Source organism: Struthio camelus, chromosome Z (genome assembly GCF_040807025.1).
Source record: "Struthio camelus isolate bStrCam1 chromosome Z, bStrCam1.hap1, whole genome shotgun sequence".
Lineage (NCBI taxonomy): Eukaryota > Metazoa > Chordata > Aves > Struthioniformes > Struthionidae > Struthio > Struthio camelus.
This window is the reverse complement of record NC_090982.1, coordinates 69,503,600-69,530,801: the sequence shown is the minus strand read 5'-3', so window position 1 is coordinate 69,530,801 and position 27,202 is coordinate 69,503,600. Positions and strand designations below refer to the sequence as shown.

At 40.0% G+C, this 27,202-nt stretch overlaps 1 protein-coding gene and 2 long non-coding RNA genes across 4 annotated transcripts; 1 reads left to right on the top strand and 2 right to left on the bottom strand.

Moving 5' to 3' along the window:
• Positions 1-171: 171 nt before the first annotated feature.
• Positions 172-18,752, top strand: LOC138064754 (uncharacterized). The gene is made up of 3 exons (XR_011138008.1): positions 172-546; positions 16,871-17,049; positions 18,616-18,752. It is a non-coding gene; the product is annotated as an uncharacterized lncRNA (long non-coding RNA).
• LOC138064753 (uncharacterized) lies at positions 4,035-8,797 on the bottom strand. The gene is made up of 3 exons (XR_011138007.1): positions 8,408-8,797; positions 6,045-7,472; positions 4,035-5,501 (listed from the first exon to the last, which is right to left on the bottom strand). It is a non-coding gene; the product is annotated as an uncharacterized lncRNA (long non-coding RNA).
• Positions 9,408-25,946, bottom strand: LOC104146848 (endothelial cell-specific molecule 1). Of its 2 annotated transcripts, none has more exons than XM_068928605.1 (3): positions 25,540-25,946; positions 22,013-22,168; positions 9,408-13,041 (listed from the first exon to the last, which is right to left on the bottom strand). In XM_068928605.1, the coding sequence occupies exons 1-3, from the start codon at positions 25,838-25,840 to the stop codon at positions 12,974-12,976; spliced, it is 525 nt and encodes a 174-aa protein (XP_068784706.1). In that variant the 5' UTR covers positions 25,841-25,946; the 3' UTR covers positions 9,408-12,973. The 2 variants fall into 2 exon arrangements, with proteins under 2 accessions (XP_068784706.1, XP_068784705.1); XM_068928604.1 differs by lacking the exon at positions 9,408-13,041 and adding an exon at positions 19,720-19,831 and having other exon boundaries at positions 25,540-25,860.
• Between the last annotated feature and the right edge of the window lie 1,256 nt (positions 25,947-27,202).

The window sequence follows — 27,202 nt, the reverse complement described above, 5'->3', positions numbered from 1 at the left end:
GTTGTCTCAAAACTTAATACGTCTGAGTTGCCAATGTTTTGGATGACCAGACTAAGCAGTTACGGTATTTTAACTATTTGACACCTCCCTTGTGTTAATTGTCAGTGGAAAGACTAGCAGCGAAAGGTCAACATTTGCCAAAGAAACCACAAAGTCACCAGTTATTTCTATTTGTAAAATCAGAAGCTAATTGTGGGATCTTGCATACTGTTGACTAGTGATGACAGGCACATGCCAGCACTGATGTGACAACTTTTTTTAAAAAAAACACTAAATATCAGGCAAAGAAAACTTTTGAAGTGTGAAGGGGGATGCTCTGAAGACTTTCAAAACTTATGAATAAACATCCACTAATTAATCACTGGAATATGAATTCTACAGCAATTTGCTCTTCCATGGGTAACTTTTGAAAACTTGCATCAGGCTAATATGACACTAAGTCCAGTTGAGAATTGCCTCAGCTGCAGTTGACCAAGTGCAGCTATGCTGATTTACACCACCTGAACATCTGAGTTGGAGTTCCTGCATGTTACCGTGGTGTGAAAGGTATGTTCTTGTGAGCTAACTGAATAACATAGCATGCTGGGGCTTAGTTCTAATTTTCTCTGTTAGAACATATTGTAGAGCCTTCCTGTAGGAAAGAGTTCCTCCTTTCTCTTCATCTTATTTATATGATAAGCAATAGCAAGAGTTGCCTGAGAAAGAGAACAGAAATACTAGTACAATTTTTTATGAGTAACTTTTACAAACTTGCACTTGTTGTTATGAAGACACGGCAACTTGATATGTGTAGTCACATTTGTCTGCAAATATTTAAGTAAGTTCCAGGAAATATTACTTACTGTTCTTGGCAAAAGATCAAAAACGTAGGCTATTATACCATTCATTTACCAAGGTATATGTGATTCATTCCTAATTCTTCTGATGACTCATTCCTTCTTCCTCTCATCTTGACTTCTCCAGATGCAAATTGGGAAATACATGCAGTCCTTGTCTAATTTTCAGGGCTGTTTTCATATCTAGGCAAAGTCTGTAGGTGTTTTAAGAAGTTCTTAGGAAGCATACAAGTCAGTAGCATTGTTGTTGGAACAATGGAGAATAATGCTTAGCTTAAAATTATTTTTTATCTCTCTTTGTTCATGATTCTCTGAAAACACTGAAAACACTGAAATCAGTCAGAGAAGCAGTTAGATCTAAAGTCTTTGTTTCTTAGATATATGCTCATAGAACAGTGTGAATGATTTGACTTTTCAATTAGAAGGCTAAACCAAAAAAGTAAGGAAAACGTTTTGGCTCTACTTTGAAAAAAATGTGGTAAAATGAAATATTTGTTAGAGCCATAAATCAAATATTTATTTCATTTTCAGCAGTGGTGAACTGGGGAACAAGGGCAGTGAAGTACAGTTTGCCTGCTTATGGCAAACAGGCATGGGGCTGTTGAAGCATTTCTCTTAAATACTGACAGGGTGGGTTTGCCCACTTTGTTTGTCACAACAGCACCAACTTCTTCTTTCTCAGGGGCAGCAGGCAGGAAAGGTGTCTTTAAAAATTTTCTAATTATATTTAGCTGAACTTGATCTTAAGCGTGTCTTTTGGCTTTGCTTTTTAATCATCACAAATAATCAATTGGAAGAATACTTTTAAGAACTCATTTCATAAGCCAGAAATAACAACTCTGTTACAGACACCACCTCTCTTTCCCGTCCAGCTGTGTAAAGTACTTCCCTTCCCCTTTTTCTCCTCTTATCCAGCCATGTCCTCCAACAAGACCAGAGGCTAGGGCCTGAAAATGTACAGGGAGGCAGCTGAGGAGGGAGGAGGTAAAAGCATTTTAGGGGTGGAGAGGACAGAGATGTTTTGTCTTGTTTCTTGTACACTTTCTAAGCATCCTGCCTGCCTTAGAGAGGAAAGAAACCTTGTCTGCCAAACAATTTTAACTTCTTTTAAACTGATATCATTTTCCTAATCCACTACTTGTAAAACTGGAATGCCAGTTGTCAGTCTTGAAGTGTCATTTCAAAAAAACAGTACTTCATTTGGAAACTTTTAAAATGAAACATTTTGAATTTTCTAAAAACAAAGAAATTATCTCCTTTTTGTCACTCAGAAACTATTTTCAAAGTCAACCCAAAATGTACAAATGGCTCCCTTTGGTCCCAGCAGTGCCTTTTTTAACACACTGAATGTCTGCAGCCTGATTTGCAGAGTGTCATCTGCAATCTGCCAGCCGCTGATTTTCATCTTGATAAATGGTGTTTTTCATTCCATGTGAACTGGGTTTTGTTCTTGTTTATACCCCGTGGTATAAAACAACTCCTATTGTGCATTGTTCCCTTCTGTACTTTTAGAAAACCTGTTTGTTTCTGGCAGCGTTCTCTTTGAGGAATGTGATGCACAGCACAGATAAAAGCGCAAGCATCTGTTAAGATGATTGGCATTATCCTGACGACAGTGTAAAAAATCATCTCCTTGGGATGGCAGGCAGGCACAGCCAAATGAAATTAACATTAACTTCAATTTGCCGTGGGTATGATAAAGCATACACTCTAATTCAAGAAGACTCTGCAAAGCCTGCTGCTTGCTTCATATACTTCCTATGCCTGACAGTCATACACAAAGAATTGATTCATTCAGCCAGAGTTAGGCACTTGCATAGGTGCTAAGCACCAAAATGCTTCAGAGGAAAATAGTATGGGTAAAGGCAAAAAAAAGGGAGGGGAGGGGGTTGAAAATTTGTTATTTCTTAGGAGCTTTAGGGAATGCTTGTAAGTCCTGGAAGACGGTACTTGCCAGAATTTGAGTGTTGATGCTTTCTTTCAGTCCGGAGTGGCAGAGGAAGGTCTCTGCACTCACTGGTTCTCTTTCAGGCAGCACCTGGACAATTCCTGAAGTTTTCTCATTTGGGCTTTGACCTGACCTGAGGTCAAAGCATAGCTGGAATTATTTTTCTCTACGTAAGGATTGAAAGTATGTTTAAATGCTTTAAGCCTTCTACTATTAACATTAGTCCCCTGTACAAAGACATCTTCTTCTTTGCACTTCGACGTAATTGATTTTGCCTTGGTATCCCTAAAAAATATTTCTGTAGAGAAAAATTGCTGCAAACTGACATCCTATGTGTTTTTTATGCATCTTATGAAAATATATTTTTAATAAGGAACTAGGAGGTTTCTCTGGTCTCTGTTGAAATTGCCTGCTACGTTTCTGCAGGGAGATCAGCCCTTTTTTATTCCTGATTTGCTGGTTCTATTCAACAACATAATCTTCCTGAAAGAGACCAGCTGTTACTATTCCTTCACTTATCTCCTCCCCCAGTGGGGTTTTTTTTCAGTTTTCTAATATGAAATGCAAGAAGTACTTTCAGATGCTTTCAACAACTACAGGTGTCAAATTCCCTAAACATCAGCAACTGAAAACAGCTATGGGGAGTCCTCTGCAAGAATTCAGTCCCCTACACTTTCTCAAAATGCTCAAAGTGAGATCACTAGCATGCAGAACGGGGGAAGATTCTCTCCCATCACTGATGGTTTCCTGTGGGCTGCATGGAGATATCAAGTTGATACTTTGATAGATTGCAATCTGTTTTCAGCAGCTGACCCAGACATAACATCATCATTTCCTGATTATATTGATATGTGTTTCTATTATTTGCTTATTTTGCGCCTTGAGAAACAATTCCTTTTTGTTGTTAAACTGTAAACAGCATTGCAAGGCCTCATATTAAATCATAATTATTTACCATGCTGTTCACGCACCTTTGTCTCTGGGGAATGTGGTGACGTGAATTTACAGGAAGATCGGGGTATTTCTCACCAACAGTTTCCTGTTATTGATATGCTTTTGTTTAGTTGTGATCTTTTTTTTACCCTTTCAGCTTCTCAGGGGAAAAATAAACAGGCGCATGACATTAATCACAGTCCTCGGGTATCGTATTGGAAGTCTCACAAATACTTTTGATGTGGAACTGTGAACTAGCTTTGGATCTTTCAAAAACACCAATGACAGGTTATTCTTTATTATTACTGATTCTCTTATTATGATAAATGATTCCAATAATTCTTTAAAATTCTTTTGTGATAGTGTTCCTTTTTGGAAGCCTGAAGGGTTCAAAAGTTTACGAAGACAACCTTGAACATTTTGTCTGTATGTGTGTAAATTTGCATATCTGGGCTAAGTTTCCTTTCAAGAGAAAGCATGGATCACATAGAGATACAGACGTAAAGCCCAAAACCCAGAGGTTTCTCTTTGAGTCCTTTCAGCAAATGCTAGCAAGCATGGCCAAAAATGCATTTTTCAAGATGATTTGCCAATTTCTTTTCTTCACAAATAAAAGAAGATTTCAGTTGTGGAGAGCCCGTATTCTTTCTGCAGCAAGGTGGTATATAAATCATATTCACTAGCCTGCCAAGAGCCACCAACATAACAACCAGGGTAATGCCACACATCTAACACGTAAATCTTATTTTTGACTATCCTACTTTTATTTCTGTCTCTGCAGTACTGTGGTACACTCCTAAGTAGTGACTTTTGAATAAAACTTTGATTTTGCAATAAGGGACCACAGCAACTGAGAAATTTAATATCAAACCAGAGTCTGAGAGGTTTAGTTTTTTTCTGTCAAGTCATTGTAGAAGGAATGGAATAAAATGCAAAATAGTAGCATGTCCCAAAGGACCCACACAGGTAAGAGCACTGAGGGACAGCTCTGCTGGCTAAAACAACACATTAAAGTAAGCAGACAAACAATGTAGTAGCTATTCAGGTTCACTACCAAATTTTCAGTGTCTGATATTTTTGTTTTGTGTATTGTAAGTAGCATCTTTCTGAGAAATGTTGTAGTATAATATTTAGAGCTAAAATCCCAGAATAACACCTAAATGTCCATATCCTGTTAGTGGTTAAAAATTTATGGTATTTGGTGCTTATTGTTCTACTTTTAACGTGTGACACCTTTATTTTCCTTCATTACTGCTGCTTGCAGTAAGGAGTACAAAGAATAGGCTGGCAGAAGTCATATATGACATAATATGAAGTACATGCATAATATGAGCATCCATGCAATATGACTTTATATATGTTCATAAATGTTTTTAATTACCTTCTCTTCTCCTTTTGGAGTATTTATTTTCTAGATAATCTGTAGATTTTATTTGAATTCTTAAAATACCAATTTGCTCTATTTCTGGCAGTCTGTATAATCTAAAAAATATTGTAAAAGTTTCTCTATGGCCATGTATACCAAGAGCACAGTCCTGGATTCCTGTATATTTGTCCTCATACATAAGTTCAGCCAGGTGAGATCTGGCCAGTTTTAGGATGAGGGACTTCTAAGAAATCTCAGGTTATTAGGTTATTCTAGATGTAGCGTTTATCTTCTTGACTTTCAGGTCTTGAAAGTAATTTGTTGGTTCCGTTAGTGAATCAGATATACCCCTTCCAAACAGCATCAGTTTAAGACTTCACAATTTGAACAAAATAGCTTTTCCTTTCTGGAAATCCCACTGGAAAAAAAAAAAAGGAAGAAGTGATAAAACCACAGCTGTTTTACTAAACAAACCCTACAAAGACTTCCAATGTGATTTTGTTCCCTAGGCACATTTATTCCTCAAACCATAAAAGCATGCATTCCCCCAGATGTAGTTTTTTCCATTCTAAATAAAACTCAGAACTAACAAATGAACTCCCCAGTGCACCAGCTAGCTCACCTCCCACTGTTTGATATCATCCTTGAAGACCTGGTGTGCTAGGAGAGAAGCACAGAGGCCTCCAGATGGGATCTCGTATTACTTTTTCCAACATACTCCCTTTTTAGTAGCACTTATTTGGAGGTATATTTTGAGTTCTATACCTATGCACTGTATTCTGGTTATGGTGGAGTAACAGTATGGTCTAAATAAAACTATGACTTAATATTTAATTCATAAATCAGACGTATCCTTTTACTTGCCGTTAGAGCCAACCGACCTGGTAGAGATGGACTCATTTAAAAGGTTTTAGAAATGAATGAGAATCTGAATTCAGTTGTCATATCCGCAATTACTCACCATCTGAACGCGCAGAATTCTAATAGAGCTCTTCCTTCCTCAACATGGATTTAAGATAGGAATTTGGATCTTCTATTTAAGTGCTGGACAGGACGGAAGGAAGTCAGAATTACGTTTCCTTCAAGAAATTTCAGGCTCTTCATTCTCTTCTGGGCTAAATCTCTCAGTTTGGTGTTTGGGATCGGTCATCAGGGTAGAGGAAGCGAGAGGTTCCATAGTTTCTGAGTCACGAAACACTTTTTGTTTTTGTTCCTATATGGTTCTTGTTCTTTGTTAACTACGTCAGGAGCCACTTCCACTAAGATGGTAAGACTAGCGTGTACTTTGTTGTATTGCTCTATAATAACGGTCAGCAATTCTGGTATTTTTATTGTCTCTCCAGACAATTTCTTATTATTCTTTGGTGCCACCGTAATAAGTTTTTTGTTGTTAAGTGCCTTTGGGAAGCAGAGTCCTCAATAATGATCGTGACAGAAACACAACACCAAATAGGAGCACTTTTGTCTCTTCGTGGAGCTTGTGTCCACTTTGGTTGGATTTAGGTTTAATCAGCCATAGGCTTTCCTATTTAGCATGCTTAGGAGGAGAAATGATCAAAGTAATAAAGACTAGAAAGTGTTCTGAAGTCAATGTTATGTAACATATCTAGCATGTAGTAGGCAGCGCAAATGGAGTGCTCTATGTACCAGGCAAACAAATGCTATGAGAGCTCAGCCACAGTGACAAGGCGTGGTAAATACTTTCTACCATGCCTTTGAAGTGCAGGGTACAAACAGCAGGTCCATGTTATGTGGACCTGTGTACTGTCTTAGATACCTAAACAGAGCTCTGTTTGCAGTTAAAAAGTCGATTGTCGTACTGAAGTGGCAGTTACACAGGTGGGATTTTAGGTAAGCAAATGCCCATGCGTGAAACGTGCATCCGTCTTATCTACTGTGTTGTTGGCAAACAGAAGCACTGAGAAGCCACGTGTCCCTTAGTAAGTAAACCTAACTGATTTGAAGGTAAATATAGGCTGAACTACTCATACCACAAAATTTGACCTGAAAGCAAAGTGTAAATCCCAGAGTTACAGTTTTTGCATGATGAGGCTCTCCAGGCTATTGGCAAATGTTTCCCTGCAGACAGCTTGTCACTGAGTACATGCAACTTCTCACACACTACTTCCAAGTCTGCTCAAACCCAGCACAGAAAAAGGGAAAGCGAATATAAAATCACTCTGCTCAGTTCAAGAAGACTGCAGGATTCAAAAAAATCTCCGTGAAACTTGGCTGGACTGAATGTTATAATCCAGTTAGCATTTCTAAACAGTTTTAGTTTCAGCTGAGAAAGGGTGACACAGTTCTATTCCAGTCCAAGTCCTGAAGACCTTTCAGCTGTGATGATGTCCTCTGCTGATTTATTTAGCTAATGAGAGCTGAGTCATAGCTGTCAGGAGATTGACATAGAAATGACAGTGTTGGAGTGAAAATATTCTCAATTTATCCTAGAGATATTTACAGTGTCTCAGGCCTGTGAGATGCAGAGCGCTCTCATGTTATCCAGTGAAATTCTTGAGCACTTTTGAAGTTAAACATTTGAGTAGGGCTTACAACATTACTTATGTGCTTAAATTTAAACAGGCCACGTGTAAGTGCTTCATTGGATCCAGTCACAGAGCTGATCCCACTGGAGAACTGAGCTCCTGGTCATTTAGGCCTGCTACAAAGAGTACGTTTTTAAAATGTAAAAACCCACTATCTTTTCTCTTGCAAAATGTTTATTCTTGCTTTTCCTAAGCTTTGTTTTTCTCCAATATTTTTCAGATATTGGTGCCAATGTCATTTTACAACAATTTTGACTCAAAGTACGATATATTAAACTCTTCTTCTCCACACAAAGCAAACAAATAAAAAGAGAAACAGAGAATCCTTTATCTGTTGTCTTTTTTTTTTTCCAAAAGTAAATAGTTGCCCGTTGTTATGAGAACCACAAATCACTCCTGAATCTTGCCAACAACATTCTGGGAAGATGAAGAACAATATAGAACCTGCTAAATAGTTCTTAGTTTAAAAACTTTAATAGGTTATTGTAGCAAAACACACTGATCTTATTTATAGAACTTACATTTAAAAATTTAAAGTACAAAATGCCTATTTACACTTACAGTGAATTACAGCATGATGCAAAGATGTATATTTTTCATTATTTTTTCTTTGGATTTCACATAAAATACAGCAAGCCATGCTAGAAAAAAATGTTCAGCAGCATCCAAACTTGGAGTGCTCCCAGAGCACTCTGCTGTTGATTCTAACAAGAAATAACACAATAACTATTCAAAATTTCCAGGTTGCATTGCTTGCTGATTTTTTGTGTGAGCTCACCTGATTTCTTCCACTGCACTTTGAACTCCGATGATTCCATCCAGCAAAAGTGCTATTTAGATGTAGGAATTTTAAATCAGGAGCTAGGCAATGCGTTTTCAGCCAAGGCAGCAGAACACTGTACAGTCCCAGAAGAGTTTACACCAGTAGAGAAATGGTTTCATTCTTAATGACAAGAAGGGATCAGAGCACTTGCCTCTTTCCCCTGCAAAAAAGGGGTTCTTTGGCATTATCATTTGAATGAATTGCCGCTACACAGTAGGCTAGTGTATCACGGTGATGTTGGCTAGGAGCCTGAAGAAAATTGCCAGTAAAAGCCTTAATGGATGTGCCGTTACTCCAAAAAAAGTTCTTCCTGTCAACAGAGCTTGTTCTGCTCTGTGAACTGATTTGAGCCATGCCAACGAAAGTACGCTCTTGCTCAGGGAAAGGGAAGTTGCCAGCATTGCTAAAACAGAAAACCTTTGACACAGAGAGGAGCTAGTAGCGTGGGTACGACGCATGCTGCAGGGCTGTGCCGGGGCAGGCGTGCAGCCGGCCAGGCAGCGCTGCCGGCAGGCAGCGTAAAGCACATCGCAGAAACGGGGGCTTGTCCTGTTCTCTCCTGGCCACGGCCTGACAGCAAAGTCTGTATTTGGTTTGGTTGATCTGCTTTGTCTTAGGAGATGGTGTCAGGCTGCAACAGAGCTCGGAAGGTCCCGCTTGCCAGCTCCCTGCCAGGCTGCGGTGATCAGGCCTGGATGCCTTAGCACACGCAGACAGCTTTTCACTGGCACGGAGAGTGTTACTGGCTGCATCCACACCATTCACCGGTACTTGGAAATAGTCTACAGGGTTTAGTATTTACACTTCCAACTTGGAAGACCGAGCGAAAGTTCTTTTCATAAAATGATGCCTCATTTTAATACACCATACAGTAAATGAAAATCTCGAGAATAAGGAGATTTGCTGTTCAGGTGGTAGCGGGTGTCAGAATTTAAACAAGGTTGCTGGCTTTTTTAAAAATGTACTTTATTAGTAACACAGACTATTTCTCAAATACAACTTTTGACTGAATCATTTATTTCAAATAAGAGGACAGCCTCGTGCGGCTGATGAAAACATTTGGAAGTGCTAAGCGTACAAATCAGAAAGAAAAATATTTGCCTTTCATGAAGGCATGGTGGAAGAGGAAAGATTCTGCAGACCTTTTCAGCTGCTCCTTGGAAACTTGGCACCTTCTTGCCGAGGGAAGGGACTCCTTCTTGCGGGCTTTACTGCTCTCATGCAAAACTCTGCTTGCCTTCTATAAGCACTTACTGGGTAAGGACTGTGGAAACACACCAGTTTGTCCTCAAGGAAAAAAATCGTAACATAGAGGCTTAAGTTTAAAAGAAAAAATGATTTTCAACATCTCAGGTTTTTATTAGCAAGAGACTCGAGCCTGTTTCCAGCTTTTCCCCATATGATGGGTAAACCTGACTATATTATATCAGTACTTTGGGTCTCACTTTCTTCCTTTTTAAACAGGAAAGGGAAATGTGCTTTAGAGATAAAGATACAAGCATTATACAAGCGGTAAATATTGATATTATTTTTTATTACCAGTGTAGGAGGTTCCGTCATTTTACTGTAATGTTAAAAGCTTCTCAGTTTCGAACTGCTTCAAATTTTCTTCTATTTTTTTCTGTTTTCTTTAATGCATGTTCCAGAACATGGAAGGAAGTTTGCTCTTATGAGGAAGAATTGGGTAGAAATAGTATAAAGAAGTAAACATTTTAAATTTAATTAAAGAAAATAACTTAAACTTCTGTGGTGTGGTAGAGGAAATAGATAATGATATGAGTTTTAAAACGAGATGTCATTCTGTCTTACAGAATTTGAGGTAACTGAGACATGGTTTGTCTGCTGAAATAACTTTAGCTGCACCTTGGAAAAACATCTGTGGTGAGAAAAAAATATCTTTTTATAACAAGAATTAGAAAAAAATGCAGGCAGGAAGAAATAAATTAGCATAGTAGAGAGGCTGAATTTACTTTAAAACAGCAGGAGGCAAGGAGAGAATACTAAATAGGATCTTGAAGAGCTATTATATTGCAGACAATTGTAATATAGAATATGTTGTCTGTTGGAGGATATACTGAAGATTAATCTGATTCTCCTTGAGTGTAACTTGTGCTATTGAGTCCAACAGAGAATATCAGGAATATTGACAATAATTATGAGTTATAGGTGTGATATATCACTGTACGTGTCAATTATAGCCAACCTTTTAAGTATACATACTTGCATACGTTTGCATGCTTGGCTACGGAGGTTTATTCAGCATAGTGTGGATTTGAACAGCCCTATGCAGGACTGAGACTTCTCTGTACTTCCAGTCTGTAAGCTCACAGGAAGACGTGGTCTTGTCCCAAAGCATTTTAGTGTCTGCTTAGAAACAATGGCATGAAACAAAAGGAGGGAAGCAGAGAGGGAAAGGGACAATGAGGTCTCGCAGTTACGTGAGTTAATTCCATGCACAATGGCGTGGGCCTGAATCATCTGAAAGGCTCCTTGGGTTAATAGCACTTGCTGTCCTGGTATGTGTCCGGACAGCTGGTGCTTTTCCACAGCTTTAATGATCAGTCTATTCAGTTTTTGTTTTGATGAGGAGGATGTTGTTTGCATTGTAAGGAGAAGTAGGCCTGGTTTTGAGGCGGGAAACAGGACTTCCAGCTTTCCATGCCACTGCAGTGAGTTTGGGAAATAATGTAAAACCTAGGAAATACAGCTTTTTAAAAACATGTCTAAGGTAGACAATAGGAACTGATATTGGTGTTATTCCCTGGCTTTCTGGACTCTTCCGCTTGTAAAATCCCAGTGGGTTCAGGGATGTGCATGTGCTGGGTCTGTGGAGAGGATCCTCCTGTGGATTAGTTTATGTTCCTTGAGAAATCACTAAAATTTAATTGCAGCTGACAGTCAGCAAAACTTACATGCTCCTCCTGTCTTACATACAAACATACTGTGTGAAGAAATGCTTTTCCCAAAATATCTGTGTGAACAAAAATATTTTCACATAAATCTTCCTGGAGAAAGTCATGAAGATGCACAAATGTACTGGAAGCAAACATCTGTCCAGAGCTGGAGGAAACATTCATGACTGTTCTGCAAACTGTTGCTGAGCTGTGATAAAACACACTGCAGCAGCAGCCATCTCTTGCTCTGAGCTCCCTTGTAATATTATGCGGCTATAATGTGCAAGGAGAATGCACATCCTCCACTGTAATCAAGTCCCCCCATATTAATACCAAATTATAGAAAACGAAGCTAAACTAATGGGCGCCTTTCTTCTTGTAAATCACTAGATGCCTGGGGGTAGGAATGGGGCCTTGCCAACATTTTGAAGCGCTTTGTGGAAGAAAGGATGGCCATCGATATGTAGGTCACTAGCCTCGTACCTGCAACAGCAGGTTCAAATCCTTGCTTCATCACAGAATGCCAGCGTAGTCAAGGGTGAGACACTTGGGCTCCTCTTTCCTCAGTTTGCCATTTATAATGTATACTGCCTTTCTGTCTATGAGTGCAGTAATGACAAACACATTAAAGACTGTGAGATGCTCTTGAAACGGCAAAGGAAGCACCATACAGTGGTGAAATGCTTTTATAATATATAGGGCTCCCCACTGTTGTTTTCAGATGAAAAATACTTCTATTTGGTCAGCACAGGCTCAGCTGAGTTTCTATAAAAATTACATCTGTGTTTTTTAGAGCACAAGAGCTACAGGTAACTCATCTTCTGTTTCTCCATATGCGAATGTTGCCAATTGAACTCCAAATGCTTCTGTCTCCTTCCTTATTAAGGATACTATTTATAGACCCCTTGGCTGCATTCCACCTGAAGGTCAGATTGTTTACACAGTGTGAGGATATATTGTGCTTTTTTCTAAATAAAGAACACATTTTTTGATTCATAAAAAAAATTCTTTTCCCTGCACAAAATAATGGACAGCTCATGTTCCTCACAAAGACCTGACTGGAATTCCAAGGAATTCCAGAGAAAGGAGATGGCTGAAAAACTGGGGAACTATAGTAAGGCTCTCCAAACGTATGCAAGAAAGTAGAGAAAGTCCAACTAATAAGTACAGATAAATGCAAAGAAAGGGCAGTAATCTCAATTGAATGCTTAACTCGGGCTTATATTCGAATTCCCTGCAGCAAATCCTGCTCTGCTACTAAACATCACAGGAAATCTTGCACAATTTCGTATTCTTTGGGCAGTGCTACTGTTGCCATTATTACTTTTTTTTCAGTCTCAGGAATTTTCCTATTTCCTCTGTTGGAATCAGGGTTGGGTCAAAAGTTTCAGGGATGTATAAACCCAAATAGAAAAGGAAAATGGTGGGTACTGTATAAAGTAAAATGTCAATCTCTATGGATATGTTACTTATTGTCACTAATTTTTTACTATTTCTATTTTTTTACTCTTCTTTTCTTCCAATGAATTCCCCATGTACTGTAGAAGTACTTCATCTCCAGGTGGAACAAAAGTCCTCTGAGTATGACATGTTATGGTTCTGTCTTTTCTCCATTGTTTTTAGGCCTTCAGCATCTGCTCACATTAATATAGTATGAGGAAAATGTCACCAAGACAAGAACTAGTCTCTCTGCATCTATATTTAAAAACATAAATAAAGAAAAATGAGACATTTTGGTACTTTGATATTACAGTAGTTTGCAAGATAGAAATACATGGAATGGACAGAAACTTTCACAAGTTGAACCAGGTAGTTCACATATCAGCCGAGAGAGCTATTTCTGACATATTATTTTGATTCTTAGAAATTAAATATCCTGAGAAAAAGATCTGATCCAGCATACCCTAAGAGAGGTCAACGTGCGGCCAGTGAAGTGATTATAGGCTCAGACTTAAGTGGAGAATCAAGAGGTTGTTCACCTCTGCCTACCATTAACTGCAGCTGCAGCCACACGGCTGCAGTTCCAGCGGTAGGGAGGCTCTGCTCTCTGGTCATTGGAAAAGGTGCCAGATCCTGGGGAGGTCCAGGAGAACGACTTGTAGATCAGATGGATGTTAGGGAGCTATGGGTCATTACAAAGACGGTGTTGGGCTAGAAAGATCTTCAGGCTGAGCTAATATGACCATTCTTACTTTCTCCTTGTGTTATGCCCTTCCCTAAGGTGATCAGCAGCACAGAAGGATGACCCTACCTTATCTAATGTCAGGGCTGAGACCAGCTACCATGTGCTTGCTAGGTAGTCATCAGATTTCTGGTGTCCCAGTATTTGCCTCTATGAGTCGGCCAAGACTGATCTCACCTTCTATTCTTTCTGTTTCCACCACAGCCATCTAAAGAGAACAGCCCCCACATTCATCATCCCCTTATCTCTCTATCTGAGGTAGCACAAGCCAAGCTAGTAAAAGACTTGAATACCCTCAAGACTCAGGAAGGGTCTGGACCTAAGTACAGCCTATGTTGTCTTGGTAATTATTTAATTGTGTGCCTAGAGAATCTGTGCAGAGTTTCCATTAAACATAGTTTTATGGATGTCAAGCCCCAAGTGATGATGTTAAGGTGCTGCGGTTGGCAGTGTTTGGTATGAATGAGCTCAGGCCAGCCAGCGGCAGCCAGCCTTTGTCGTCTGTCATTCTGAGTAGTAGCAGCCAAATTGCAGCAGCTCCAGGAGGTTTTTTAGAGCGGGGAGATGAAAGATTACGGAGGGAAACAGGTGCTTTCACTGTTCACCCTTTTTGCTACGTACTCTGGTTTTATACTTACCGTTGGACAGCATCATTATCTAGTGATAATGATAAGCCCCAAGCTTTCAGTTTCGGTTGGGAGCCAAGTCCCAAAAATCATGGTGCTAGTTTCAAAATCTTCAAGGTTTCATTTTTCTTTTTTAAAACACTTTTTGGATTGTACATGTGGCTACTGATTTCTGAGTCCCTGGGTCCACACTTGCAAGTCTTCCTCCACAAGGAAGTTCCAAAAATTTCTGTTTTTTTAAACAACAGCTGAGGTTCTTAACTAATTCTGAGAACATAAGTCCTAGAGTGCTAGGAAAACACTCAGCAACATGAGATTTGTGAAAGTTTTAAGAGTTTATTTCCTATTCTGTAAATAAGCTGTATAAGTCTGTACAAGATCACAAGTACTTCAACATATGAATATGAAAAAAAAATTACCCTCTCTATAATACAGTGTTTTACCAGAGGTCATATCTTAAATGTCCTGTTTTGACTATTTTATTCTTTTTCTTTTTTTTTTTTTTATGGTATTCTGAAACACTAATGCTAAACTGGATACCAATGGTTTCCCAGGCACAAAGAAGACCGGGGCACGCTGAATAGCAGATTTGCGTTCTCCTTGTGTGCTGTTATTTTCTTATGCTTATAAAGCCTTATCATGTTCAAAGCTGAAAACTACCAATGTAAATTTCCTAAATGCCTTTAGAAAACCAAGAACTCAACCATTGCCAAGAGAAACATGAGTTCCTGAAACTGGCCAGCATTGCTTGGGTTTCCTTTGAAAAAAAAAAAAAGAAAGAAAAGAAAGAAAGAAAAAAAAAGCCAAATGCCTGCTGAAGTATGTAAGAAAGAGCTATGCAGAGTTGAAGGGAAGCTGCATAGGAAGCAAAGCAAAGCCCAAAATAAAAAGCGGGAATAGAAAACTAAAAATAACAAACAGGAAAGTGTGACACAGCTGCAAGGGCTCTCATGCATTCTCCCTCAGCATTGTACCTATTTTTTTCAGGAACATACTAATATTGTGTTTGGATTTCAATGGCATTCCAATCCATTATTTGTTCTTCAAAAATAGATGTTTCTCTTGTGAGGAAGAAAGACATTTTCAAGTAATGTTCATATGATTCCTCTTGTCCCAGTTTATCAAATGACACTCTCATAGGCTTGGTGTCTGCAGACAGCAGAAAGGCTACATGAGTTACATTGTTTCAAGAAAAATTAGACTAAGTCTCACTTGAATGGTGAAGATCTGCTCATGTATAATTAACTGTTGTCCTTAATTTCAGTTTAATATTTACTTAATAGCTTTCAGAAGTAAGGACGGAGCCAGCACATAAATCTGAGTTGCAGCTACTTTGGAAGGGCAGTGGATAGGATGGGATCAGGGAGGGTGAGGAGCACAGTGAACTGATAAATTTAAGGAAATCTCTATCTTTTTCTTTATCCAAACACAGGTTGGCTAGTTTGCAGAGAGCGTTTTGCCTGCCCTGCAGGTGCTGCAAGGTGGCCATGCTGCACACAGCCCTGCCAGGGCTGGAGGCTGGCTGAGACCCTGCCAGCGCGCCAGGGAGCCAAGGCACCCCGGGTGGCACCGTGACCCCCCCCCCAACCAGCAGGGCACGAGCCAAATGCAGAGCTCGCTGGCATTACAGGGAGGTAGGAGGGAACGCCGCAGCTCTCAGAATCAAGGTCTTGCTTTGTTCACACCTATATAATTGCTATAATCACCTGTTGTGTAAAAATTAAGCCAGGCAGGCAGGTTGTGCGTGGTCTGTGGCCTCCCACGACATAGATACGCAACTGACTCCGCTTGAGTTGTGTTGGTGCCTGTTCTGGGGGAGCAAGAAAGCCAGAAGGTGCCCAGCAGTCAGCCCAAGTTCCCCTGGACAGTCACAAACGCCAATGGAAACGCTACGGCCTGCCAAACTGGAGATCATGGTGCCTGTCAATTTGTCAGTTCCAACTTGTAAAATTACTATTTTCAGCAGACACAACAAAAACAGGAAATATTTACCAACTTTGCAGGTGTCAGGAAATACTTTCAAACACTGCTGTGACCTGACAGTCCATTTAAATAGCTATCATCAAGCGTGCACAGAGGTGATAATAAATACATTTTTCAGTTAAAATATATACTTTGGTGCGTTTGCACTAATACATAAGTCTCAGCAGATCACAGAGACAAATGTATGCTGTTAATCACATTAGGGTGATTATGCTATGGTATGTCTCACAATACTTGTGTGAATGTGTTAATACAAGGAAGTTGTACATTAAAATACATTGAAGCTGCTTTGCGCTGCTGAAGCTGATAAAGTTGTCATGAAAAGTTGGTCTACAATATAACTTTTATAGTATTTTAATCATGGATGTAATATATTTGAATACATTTCAGGCTTTTCTATTCCTCTGTGCATTTCAGACATATGATGATATATTGTTTGTACTGTAATGGTGTCTGCAACGTCCTATAATACAGGCTATGATAGAAACTATTATATTGTATTACAATATACTTATTATCAGTATCTTTACATATTAAATATATAATAAGATGTAGTGCATATATTAATAGCTTACCGCTTACTAACTGAGAACATAAAGACTACTAGAAATGAGGCCTATTTGCCATTCACAAACACGTTCATATCGGAATTAATATATGGAAAAAAATCTATAAATAGTGCCGCAGGAGCACCCTGTGTATTGAACCATCTCACTCAGGACTTTTCTTCTAGGAGAGAAGAGAATCTGTGGCTGATTTATGGCTTGCTAGGAGGAGGCAGGGCCTGCTGAGAAGAAGACACCTGAAACACACAGAATTAAGTGAAGAAAGGAAAAAAGTCGAAAAGAGAGTCCACATGGACAAAACAAGGACAATGAGTTGGACAGGGGAGTCCAGGACAGATGTGAAGGGGTAAGTAGAAAGAAGAAAGGAAGGACAATAGAGAAGAGGCAGCTTAACAACCCTTGGTTCCATGAACAGCATTTCATCATTCACGTTCTTCCTTCTACCAATGTAATCCCATGGCCACTACCCATGGCAGCAGATAGATGTTCAAAGGATGATGGATGCAATTTGCTTCCACTATAATCTCATGTTGGAACCTATTTTGTGTGGAGCCATCTGTCAACAGGGCAGCTGAGGAAATGCAAAAGCATTCTCTAAGTTTGAAGGAAAATGGAAGAAATCATCCCCAAATGTTTGCAGGTCTCCCCCTCCTTCTCCTTTCACCCTTTATTTGCCAGATGTAGCTCCACAAGTTACTCCTATACTAGTAAATCAAACCATGCCAGGGAGTCACAAACACGGGCCCTTGGCTGTGTAGGCAGCTGAGCAGTCCCTGGTCTGGCGGTGCCTGGCCAGAGAGAGCACTCCCAGAGCCTTCCCAGGCTCCACTCAGAGGATGGCACCAGCAGGGACCATCCTCAACCCTAGCAGGTAGTCTGGATCCAGTCACCTTGTTTTGGAGGTGAAGACAGCTGGATAGGACAGAAACAGGCCATTCTGGACATGTGTCATTCTCTACCACTCAGCTGCAGTGACAAAGAGTGGTCCTCAGCAAATTTACTTACTCAAACAGTTGCAGCCATTTTGAACCCATTTCTATGGATTAGGGAGCAAGATTTTGCCTGACTGCATGCACAGTGGCTACGCCATCATCAGGAATCTTAGTCTGTTATGAATGGATAGACATAATAGACAGTGATGCTTTCAGTTGTTTTTTATTGAACAATAATAATCATATACTTTTTAAAACCAATCAGCTTATTAGATTTACATTCAAAAACCCATAATGTCACTTATGACACTGTTGAAAAATAACAGTAATGTATGCAAATATTTTTTACATTCTTTAAATAATTCTTTTCAGTCTGCTGAAAGGACATGGGTTTTATCCTGCTTTTGCTAAAATCAAGAAAGAAATTACTTTTGATATCAATAGTTGGGAATCAATACCTTTGCTTGAAAATATCCAAATATTATATCCCTCTCCCTCGGACCTAAACATTCAATAAAGGTTAAAATGCGATACATGCTACTTTGGGATTTATGCTCATTTTTTTCTGATTATTGTAGCCAGAGAACCTGCACTGCCATACTGAAGTGTCTACTGCAGTCATTTTCTTTTTATTCTAATACAGCACTGAACTTAGCTTGGGGTTGGGATTTAGACCCTTTAAATGTCATAGAGTTTCTTTTGTTGGCATTGTAAAGCATGTTTCCAGATCCTGCATCAAACTTCTCTTGCTGTAGTGAGCTCCTTCTTTCACTAGCGTCACTGTCAAAATTCACATTGATTTCAAAGGCAATAAGGCTGCATTTCCAATGAGACTACTCTGCGTTATGAGACAGTTCCTAAATACATGCAGTCCAGGTTTACTCCAATACCATTACATTAATTTCTAATAACTGAGGATCTGATTGTTTCCAAACATATTAGTAAGCCCATCTCAGGATGGATTTTTATGTTTCAAATAGGTAACGTAGTCTGGACTGAAAGAGGGACCGGCAATTCCTATGACTCTCTAGTGCCTGCGGGTTATGTTGCTGGCTGAAATGGGACTGTTCGCACCTGCAACTAAGAAATGAAGGACTGGGCACCAAAGTCCTGTTGAGTCTGGCTGCCCTATCAGCTAACTGTGAGTCAATGTCTAGTCTACATTTGGTCAGATAAACTCCATCCTTTGAGCCAGTGCTGGGCTGCAGCCAACAAAGTTGGGATGTAGGTAGGTCCATGCACTGGTCTCTGGCCTTGGACCCGCTCTTCCCTATGAAATGCAGACATCACCGTAATGGCACTGAAATATCTGCTTTATAGAAACATATACATTTAAATAATGCTAAGTAACTTATGTGGTTTCAGGTCCTCCTCTAAAAATCTGCATAATTTACAAAGCATCTGTTTCTCTATATTTAACATATTTAACATTAGATATCCACCTAATACAATATATTTTTACAGTGTCTCAGCTGAGTTATTCACAACATATAAACTTAAATGCTGGGGTTTTTCTCCCTGAAAAAGGCATATTTTTCTCCTAGGAACTGTTACCAAACTTCCACAGCCCAGAAAATTACTAATGACTAATGCTGGTTTATTTAATTCACACCACTGTGCTCCTACATTATTATTATTCTTGTCGGTGTGACTCAGGGGCATTGCTTTCTATCCTGGGGTTTGCTGATGTACACTTCTTTCTCTTTGGCTCCATACCAATGGTTTTACTCACTCAGAACGTCCACTGAATTCAGCGAGAGCCTTCCTAGCCTGAAGCTGCAAGAGTCTGTCTTTGACATTACTTAAATGAGGAGGGTTGAATTGTGTCGTTGTTTTTTTAATATTACTATACATTCAGCAATCCACAATACATTTCTATGTTCAAATATTTATCAAAACAAATATCAAAAATCATATACACTGTACAGTCTATTTTTTAAGTAAACATTTTTCTCATGAAAAACAGAATCACAATTGGCCTTCAGAGGATACACTTTCGTATGCTATAGATCTACTTAGTTAAAGTGTGTTGTTGCATATTCAATTATCTGTGAGAAATGTATTCACTTGAAAGTCTTATTAGTGTAAGCAAATATCAGCGAGGATTTAGCCATTTCATTACCGGAGAGCGAATTGCTTTCTCCTTAACAAATTCCTCTTTTACAGAATTGCCATCCCCTGATGCCATGTCGTTCTCTGAAAATTTAAAAGAGAAAGTAGATTTTGTGAAAATGAGAGAACTAAAATGTTTTCCTGCAGCTACTTCTCTGGGTTTGGGAACGCTTCAGTAAACTCTTAGTTGATAATCCATTTTACATGAATCTACCTGAATGCCTCCAGGTATCTCGTTGCAAAATATCTGCCAAATTATGGCATAGAACAGATGTTTTCTAATAGTTTAAGCACAAGGCAGGTGATTTGCATTCAGTTTCCAGCTCTGACTCAGACTCTCCACTGTGACATGGGACCAAAGAGCACGTCCTCGGAGGGACCTCTACAGCAGTGGATCCTATGGTAGTAAATTAAACATGCCTGGAGCCGTTCTCTCAGGGAGGCCAGCTGGCATGGAACAGCCTGATGCATGCCATTAAACTCTCTTGCCCTCCAGAAGAAAGTAAAAGATATTCAGTTTGTCCATTGGAAATAGTCCATGGCTCACTCTAATTCCTGAACTCTGGCTGAGGTTGCTGGGAAGAGAGGCCGGTTGGCCTGGGACCATCCATGCCAACATGCCAGGCACCGTCCAGCAATCTGACAGTAAAGGTGATCGAACTGCAATACGCAGGAACACTCTGGCACTGCTTAATTTACTAGGGTAGATGTAGCTATAGTGTCTTTCTAAAATAAACGGGCCAGAAACTCACCTGATTAAAATACACAAGCATTCACAGCTGTTATAATTAGCTGAGGATCTGTCCTAGATTATATAGCTGCCACTGAAGACCGTTAGTCAATGAAGTCTCGTGTGACCATCCGATGACGTACCATACACAATATTCCTACATCTACTACCAGTGATGAACTTCTGAGGGACAGAAAACGGTGTTTCATCTTTGCATTGGTAATAGCAAAAATTCCACTTGTTTCTCTGGGGTGAAGATTTCCCCATCGTTGGGTTCAGACAATTAGCTAAATACTGAGTCTGCAGAAGGTTTGACTCAAAAGTGGAGAGCGTGGGGGAGAAAGTGGAGGAGGAACTGATGAAAATGGGCTACCTGGGAACATCTGGGGATATATAGTAAATGCAGAAAAAAAAGAAAAAAAGGAAGACAGCAATATATTTTCATGTTATTTCAGCACCCTTGGTACTAAGCAAACCTAGAAAGGCAAAAGAACATAACCACAGAGAAAAATCAGAAAGGAACAAAACTGATCCAACTTGCAAAGTTTTTTTCAAAGATGATTTTTAATGTGATATGAGCAGTTTGTTCCTTTCTGTTCTTCTCTATATAAAGAATGGGAGCAAGATAACCCATATATTAAGGCAACAAACTCTAGATAGCTTAATATAACAGTAGAAAATCAAAACAAGGGAAACAAATTGCAGCCGGAGGAGAAATAAAATTCAAAGACTTTTGGGTGAAATCCTAGAAAAGCTCCTAGTAGTGCTAGGATTAAATCTCTGATGTTTATTTAAAATGTTGACATTCGTATTCGTTTTAATTGATGTTTAAGTTTAGGGTTAGCATTGCTCAATTAAATGTACTTCAGTATTATCAGGTGGAGAATCAAAGAGGAAGAAATTTTAACCTCAGCTTTAAAAAATTCAGTGATCTCCCTTTCTGCTTCCAAATACTCTGTTTTTTCACATACTTTCCTTTTCTTTTTAATTCTGGAAGGAACTTTTACAAGCTTGAGGCATAATCTTAAACATAAGTACATATTCCAGAAGACATACTTCCATACATAACTCAACTAAATCATTTCATAAAACAGCTCACTGACATCTGAAAATGTATAAAGCCCTGTCTTCACAGTAAGAAGATGTCATTTTTACTATATATTTGCTAACACTGGTTGGTAAGTGTCATCTAGTGAAATTCTGTTCTAGATAAAGTAGCTGCATACACCTAAACTGGCCAGTGCAAATCTTAGCACACCCTCCTGTTGCACGAATGACCTCCTACAGCTGGTTGCTACAAACTGTTGTCCCCATGTTAGGATTTCAACACATTATTCATCATGTGTTACAGCTCACCTAATTCCTTGCCTTACGTTAAGGGAGCTGCCAATGAGAAAAATAAATGTACCTTGTGCTGTAAGCTACTTGCACAGCTCCACTGAAGTGCACACCACTCATGCACAGCATCCACGGTGTGCTCATAGGTCACATACAAGGTGATTTCTGCTGAAATCAACTGCCCCACAAAGTCTTACCTGTGTGTGAAATGATTTTTCGTCGATTCGGAGGCTTTGAAGCAGAGAGTTGAAAAAACGGGAACTTCAAGCACTTCCCAGTTACTCTGTCACAGATGCCAGATGGACAATTGCAAGTTTTCCTGCATTCCATTCCATAGGTGCCGTAGGGACACTCTGAAAGATGACACATTGGGAAGTAATATAGCAAAGCAATCCTCAGTGATCCAAGTCAACTAAGAGCTCTCTCAGTAGCTGGTCTGCATATATCCTTAAAAGTGGAAAACCTCTAAGTGGAATTAAAGGATTCCAGGATGCTAACTTTTGTTACAAAGTATTTTCCAGTTTTAATAAGCATAAGTTTTCCTTACCACACACTATATACATCTTTGTGCTCCTACAGCATATGTTGCAATGCAATGTTATTTACAATGTGCTATTTACAATGTGTTTCAGAGAAAGATTAGCGAGTAATCTTTCTCTGAAACACTTGTAGTGTTAAAATGCAAATTAAAGGCAATGTGAATATATAAATACATAATCATAGAGGATGTAGTTAAAACTACAGACGGTGTCTGGTGAAGTTTTGTTTTTTAGTTTAAGCAAATTAGCACCAGATTTAGAAAAGAGCACTACTGAAGAATGTTTCTGAACTCACTATTTGGGCATGCTCTTGTATGACTTACATGACTTCAGCGATTTAGAGCTGCAATTTATTGACAACGCTGAGGCTGTTTTACCGAAATGGACACTTCCTATAGGCTCCATTGTGGCTGCCAATTCCTGCCCCGAGGAGCTATCCAGGGTGGCAAACTGCCTCCCACAGCCTCGAAAAGCCAGGGTCAAGCAAGGTGGAGAACAGTTGCCACTTCTTAGGGAAGAGCATGCAGAGACTTCTCCTGCAGCAAAGGCCTGCCTTTCTATGGCAGACAGCAAAGATCTCAAGTATAGCTCCAGCTGAAACAGTGAATATCCTCTAAAGAGGTCACAAAAAGCTCTGGAAAACCAGCCCATCCTCTCCTGGGGACAGCCCCGTGAATCCTTCCAGCCTGGAGCACCTCACCAAGCTTCACCACACACCCCTTCCCAAGCACGGGCACTCTTTGCTCTGTCATTTGTCCACATAAAACAGAAACAAAATCCTGCCAAAACAAAACAGTTTCTGTGTGCACAGTCCTCCCTCAGGGGCAAGCGAGGCTGGGAGCACACAGCGCACGGAGCAGATACTGTCACATCGGCTAATCTGGCGGCTGCGAGTGCTCAGCTGCTCAGCACAGAGCAGGGACGCAAAGCTGCGCAGAACAGAGCGGAAAACAAGTCCAAGTCCGAAAGCGCTTGGTTCCACGAGGGAATAATCCAGGACTTGACAGTGCTCTTCAGGTTTGAAGAAACTGAGAGATCTGAGTCCATTTTGCTGCTAGCGGGTTATGTTCAGAAGGAGGCTGATGTTACATAAATTAGCAAATAACTCCATGTGATTTAAGGGAATCGAGAGCAGATTCCCAGTGTGACAGAAACACCTGAAGTTAAGAAGTATTTTCCCAACAAAAGTGCAGAGCACCAGTCTTCCTGAGTCTGTTTTGGACAATAATAACAGTACTATTCATTATAATATGATGCACTCTTTTCAAACTTTTTAGATAGGAACCATCAAGGCCATGAAATAATTATTGCTCAGCAAACTGCTCTGAAACATACACTGTGCATATTTTACCCATTTCAGAATTAAGAAATAGAATAACAAGAGAGTTCAAGTCATTTGTCCACAACTTCAAAGCAAGTCAGTCAAATGCAATTGAAGAGAATCTAGCCATCCTTACTCCATGATTTAGTATAAACTTGAAAGTTATTGGAATAGAAGGGTGATTTGGTACCATATCTTTATATAGATAGATAAAATAACAATATTGGCTCCATACTCTGCCTAATAAAATTCAAATATGTACAGAAAGAGTTTATACTATCTCAGAGCTGAGATAAAAAAGAAAAATAGAAAAATGAGCTATAAAATTAGCGTAAATAAATCTGTGGAGAATACAAGCCCTCAATATCAATTTAGAACTCAAAGTCAAGATATGACTTTATTGAAATTAATGAGAGTTTACCCATTGACTCACTGGGAAAAAGATCTTACTTTATAGTTTCTTAATATTTTCTGCAGAGCTTCCGAGATTCAGCTACAGAGATTCAGATCTCACGTCCCTTAGTGTTTCTTTTTTCCCATTTTAAGTAAGTATGCTGTTGCAAAGAAATTCCTATGAGTACAGTGAAAAGTATATACTTGTTTAAGGAATATTAAGAGAATTATAGCTGATATCTTGCACTGCAATATTTTTAATAACCTGAAGGTCGGTCGGCTTACTCAGTAACATACTTTTTGCTGATGGGTGCGCATGGTTTGCATGGTTTTTAGACATAATTCTAGTCTTTAGGGAAAAAAAAGGGAGTATTTTGGGTTTCACCCTCAAACATGCACATGAATTTGTATGATTTATATGCCAATGTAACTAAATGTGTTTTCTATGTGAGTCAACCTGAATGGTTTTTGCAGCATCTGGCCCTAAGCCATTCTCTTAACTGAAGTTATTAATACTTCTATTATTTAACTGTTGAGACTTCTCCATTTTTAAGGAAGTTATTCAGAGGCATAACTGTACCTACTTACTGAAGTGCTACCCGAACACAGGAAAACTCACTGCATTCATACTTTACAAAGTCTTTTTAAATTATTTATTTTGAAAATTTTAATCCTACCTTTCTGTAATGTAATACCTTCTCTCCTTTAAAAGATTCGCCTTCCTAACAAGGTGAGACTCGCTCTTAACTGAAAAATGCCGTTACGGTCTATGACTAAAGAAATGGGCATGCAGCATACCTGGTGTGATCTGAAAGCAGTGGCTCTCTGCTCATCTTAGATTCAGCTCCTGTTCTTTTATTACTGCTCTTCATGCAGGAGAGTCTCTGTTTGCCCCCCTGACCACATCCCTAGAGTAGCTGACCACCTCAAAGGCAGGAACGAATTAAATACGGCAGTGTCCCCAGGAGCTCGGGCAGCGCTGTTATCTCCATTTCACAGACCCCAGAGACAGCTCCTGCTCCCCAGGCAGACAAACAGCAGTGCCCGAGAGACCCTCCACATCTGCGCATAGCCCCAAGGGGAGCCCAGCAGCGGCAGGGACCCAGCAATAAGGCTGGGCTTGCAGGATTAAGGTCTTTGCAGTTTATACACAGCCACCCACCAAATCCGTGGAAGGATCAGGACTAGCGCCCAGGTCTCCAAAGTCCCAATCAAAAATCTTATCTCCAAGAAAATCCCATTCATATTTCCTTATAGACGTCCCCAAGTCTAAACAACATTCTCACATTAATTACCCTGGTCCCATCTACATGGCACATCTTTTAATACGAGCAGGTATTTTTCACTTTCTTCTTGCCTAAGGGCTGAGCTAGAAGAATCCCATTTTAGACCTTTCAAGCAGGAGGCAAGCTCTATATGTAGGCTGCTGTCAAACGGCCGCAGTGGGTGCATGCAAAGTGAATATTGTTACCTTTGCAGATACCAAATTCATCACCAAAGTCATCCTCCTCAGTGTAAAACTGGCACTTCAGCCCAGGACCACACTTGACACCATCCATACCCGAAACTGTACGATAGCAAGTCTCCCCCAGAGCAGCTGCACACACTCTGCAGCAGCCACAGTCATCCAGCACCGTTCGCTTACAGCGCAAGGTACTTTTGCACGCGTTACTGTCACAGGGCTCGGGACAATCTACCGCGTATTTTGCACTCCAAGCAGTTCCAGCGTGCACGGGCAGCAGGAGGAGGGAAAGAAACAGGAAGCCCTTCATGTCTTGCAGGGGTAAGCGCTCCGTCCCCAAGAGTGGGTTTTAGTGCTCAGCGTGACGCCTCGTGCAGCGGGAGGCAGCGGTATCGAATCCAAGGTGGGAGCTGCGCACATCAGCCTACAAGTTTATGAGCTTTATACAGTGTGTTGCCCACATGCTGCACCGTCGTCAGCTTCCTCAATCCGGCAGCGCGGCTCCTGCCAGCCTCCCTTGTTTCAGTTCATGAAATCCAGGATGAAGGTTGGATTAGCACTCTGCTGCCATCCAGGAATTGAAAAGCCTGAGCTGATGTAATCTGTTATGTTTAGTTGGTTGTTTTGCATGAGGACTAAAAACTCTCTCACATCCGTCTCAAATGCTCAAGGACGTCTGCCAAAAGAAAAAAAAAAACCCACACACAACCAAAAAAAAAACCCAGTAGGTTACATACCTTCCTTCAGGACAGGGATTGCTCTGACACTGGGCATACTGCTGATAGAACAGCTCTGCTTTACAAACAGAGCTCCTGCAGCCGGGAGGAAAATCACATTGAATTATATCGTTGCTGAAAGAATTTTTTTTTTTATAAATCTTTGCATAGCGCTCCGAGGGGAAGCAGACAGTGACTTTGAAGAACAACGTAAGATTATGCCATTTAACTAACATACAAGCTCAGATATTTTAGTAGAGTTTTTTCTTGCTTGCATTGAAATGGTACTTTTTAATCAGTATTTCCGTGGAGGTGAGTTAAACATTTCACTCAAAGATTATTGCTAGAACTAGAAGCAGGTCGGACAGAAACCAGTATTTTGCAGTATCTTCCGCAGGAAGTTCAGGAAAATGATCCATGAGATGCCCCTGACCTCACAACCAAAGGGGGAAACCCCCATCCGTCACCAGCAGTGTCAGCACAGCCTAAACACGGCTCTGGAGGGACTGATTCTCCTCCCATTTACACCAGTTCTTTACTCATCAAGCTCTATGGGCTGCCCTTATGTTACTTTTGAATGAAACCAGTGTAAATAAACAGAAAATAAGACTCGGTTTTCCTTCCCCCCACCACTCAGGCTTTATTCCCCCTGCCAGAGCCTTGACAAGAAACAGCAAACAACCTAAGAGTTCAGTAAAACAGATGAGCCACCAGAGAGATGGAAGTTTCTGCTCTAAAGAAAGATCTCCAGGAAAAGAAAAAAAAGAATAGAGCTAACCATAAATACACCTCTGAATATCAAAAGTTGCTGCCACCGGTGTTAGTGGGAACAGAATCAAGATCTAAACTTGTACGTGACCACCTCGCCTGCGACTCCAGTGGGCCGAGGACACTGCCAGGAGGCTGACAAATAAAATGAAGGGCTGTGCTGGTAATGCAGGAGACCAGGAAAGCCT

Coding starts and splice junctions, on each gene's coding strand:
- LOC104146848 (XM_068928604.1), bottom strand. CDS start 25,840: ATGAAGGGCTTCCTGTTTCTTTCCCTCCTCCTGCTGCCCGTGCACGCT. Junction 22,169..25,539: donor TGAATTTGGTATCTGCAAAG/GTAACAATATTC, acceptor GTCATCTTTCAG/AGTGTCCCTACGGCACCTAT. Junction 19,832..22,012: donor AAAAATCATTTCACACACAG/GTAAGACTTTGT, acceptor TTAAATTTTCAG/AGAACGACATGGCATCAGGG.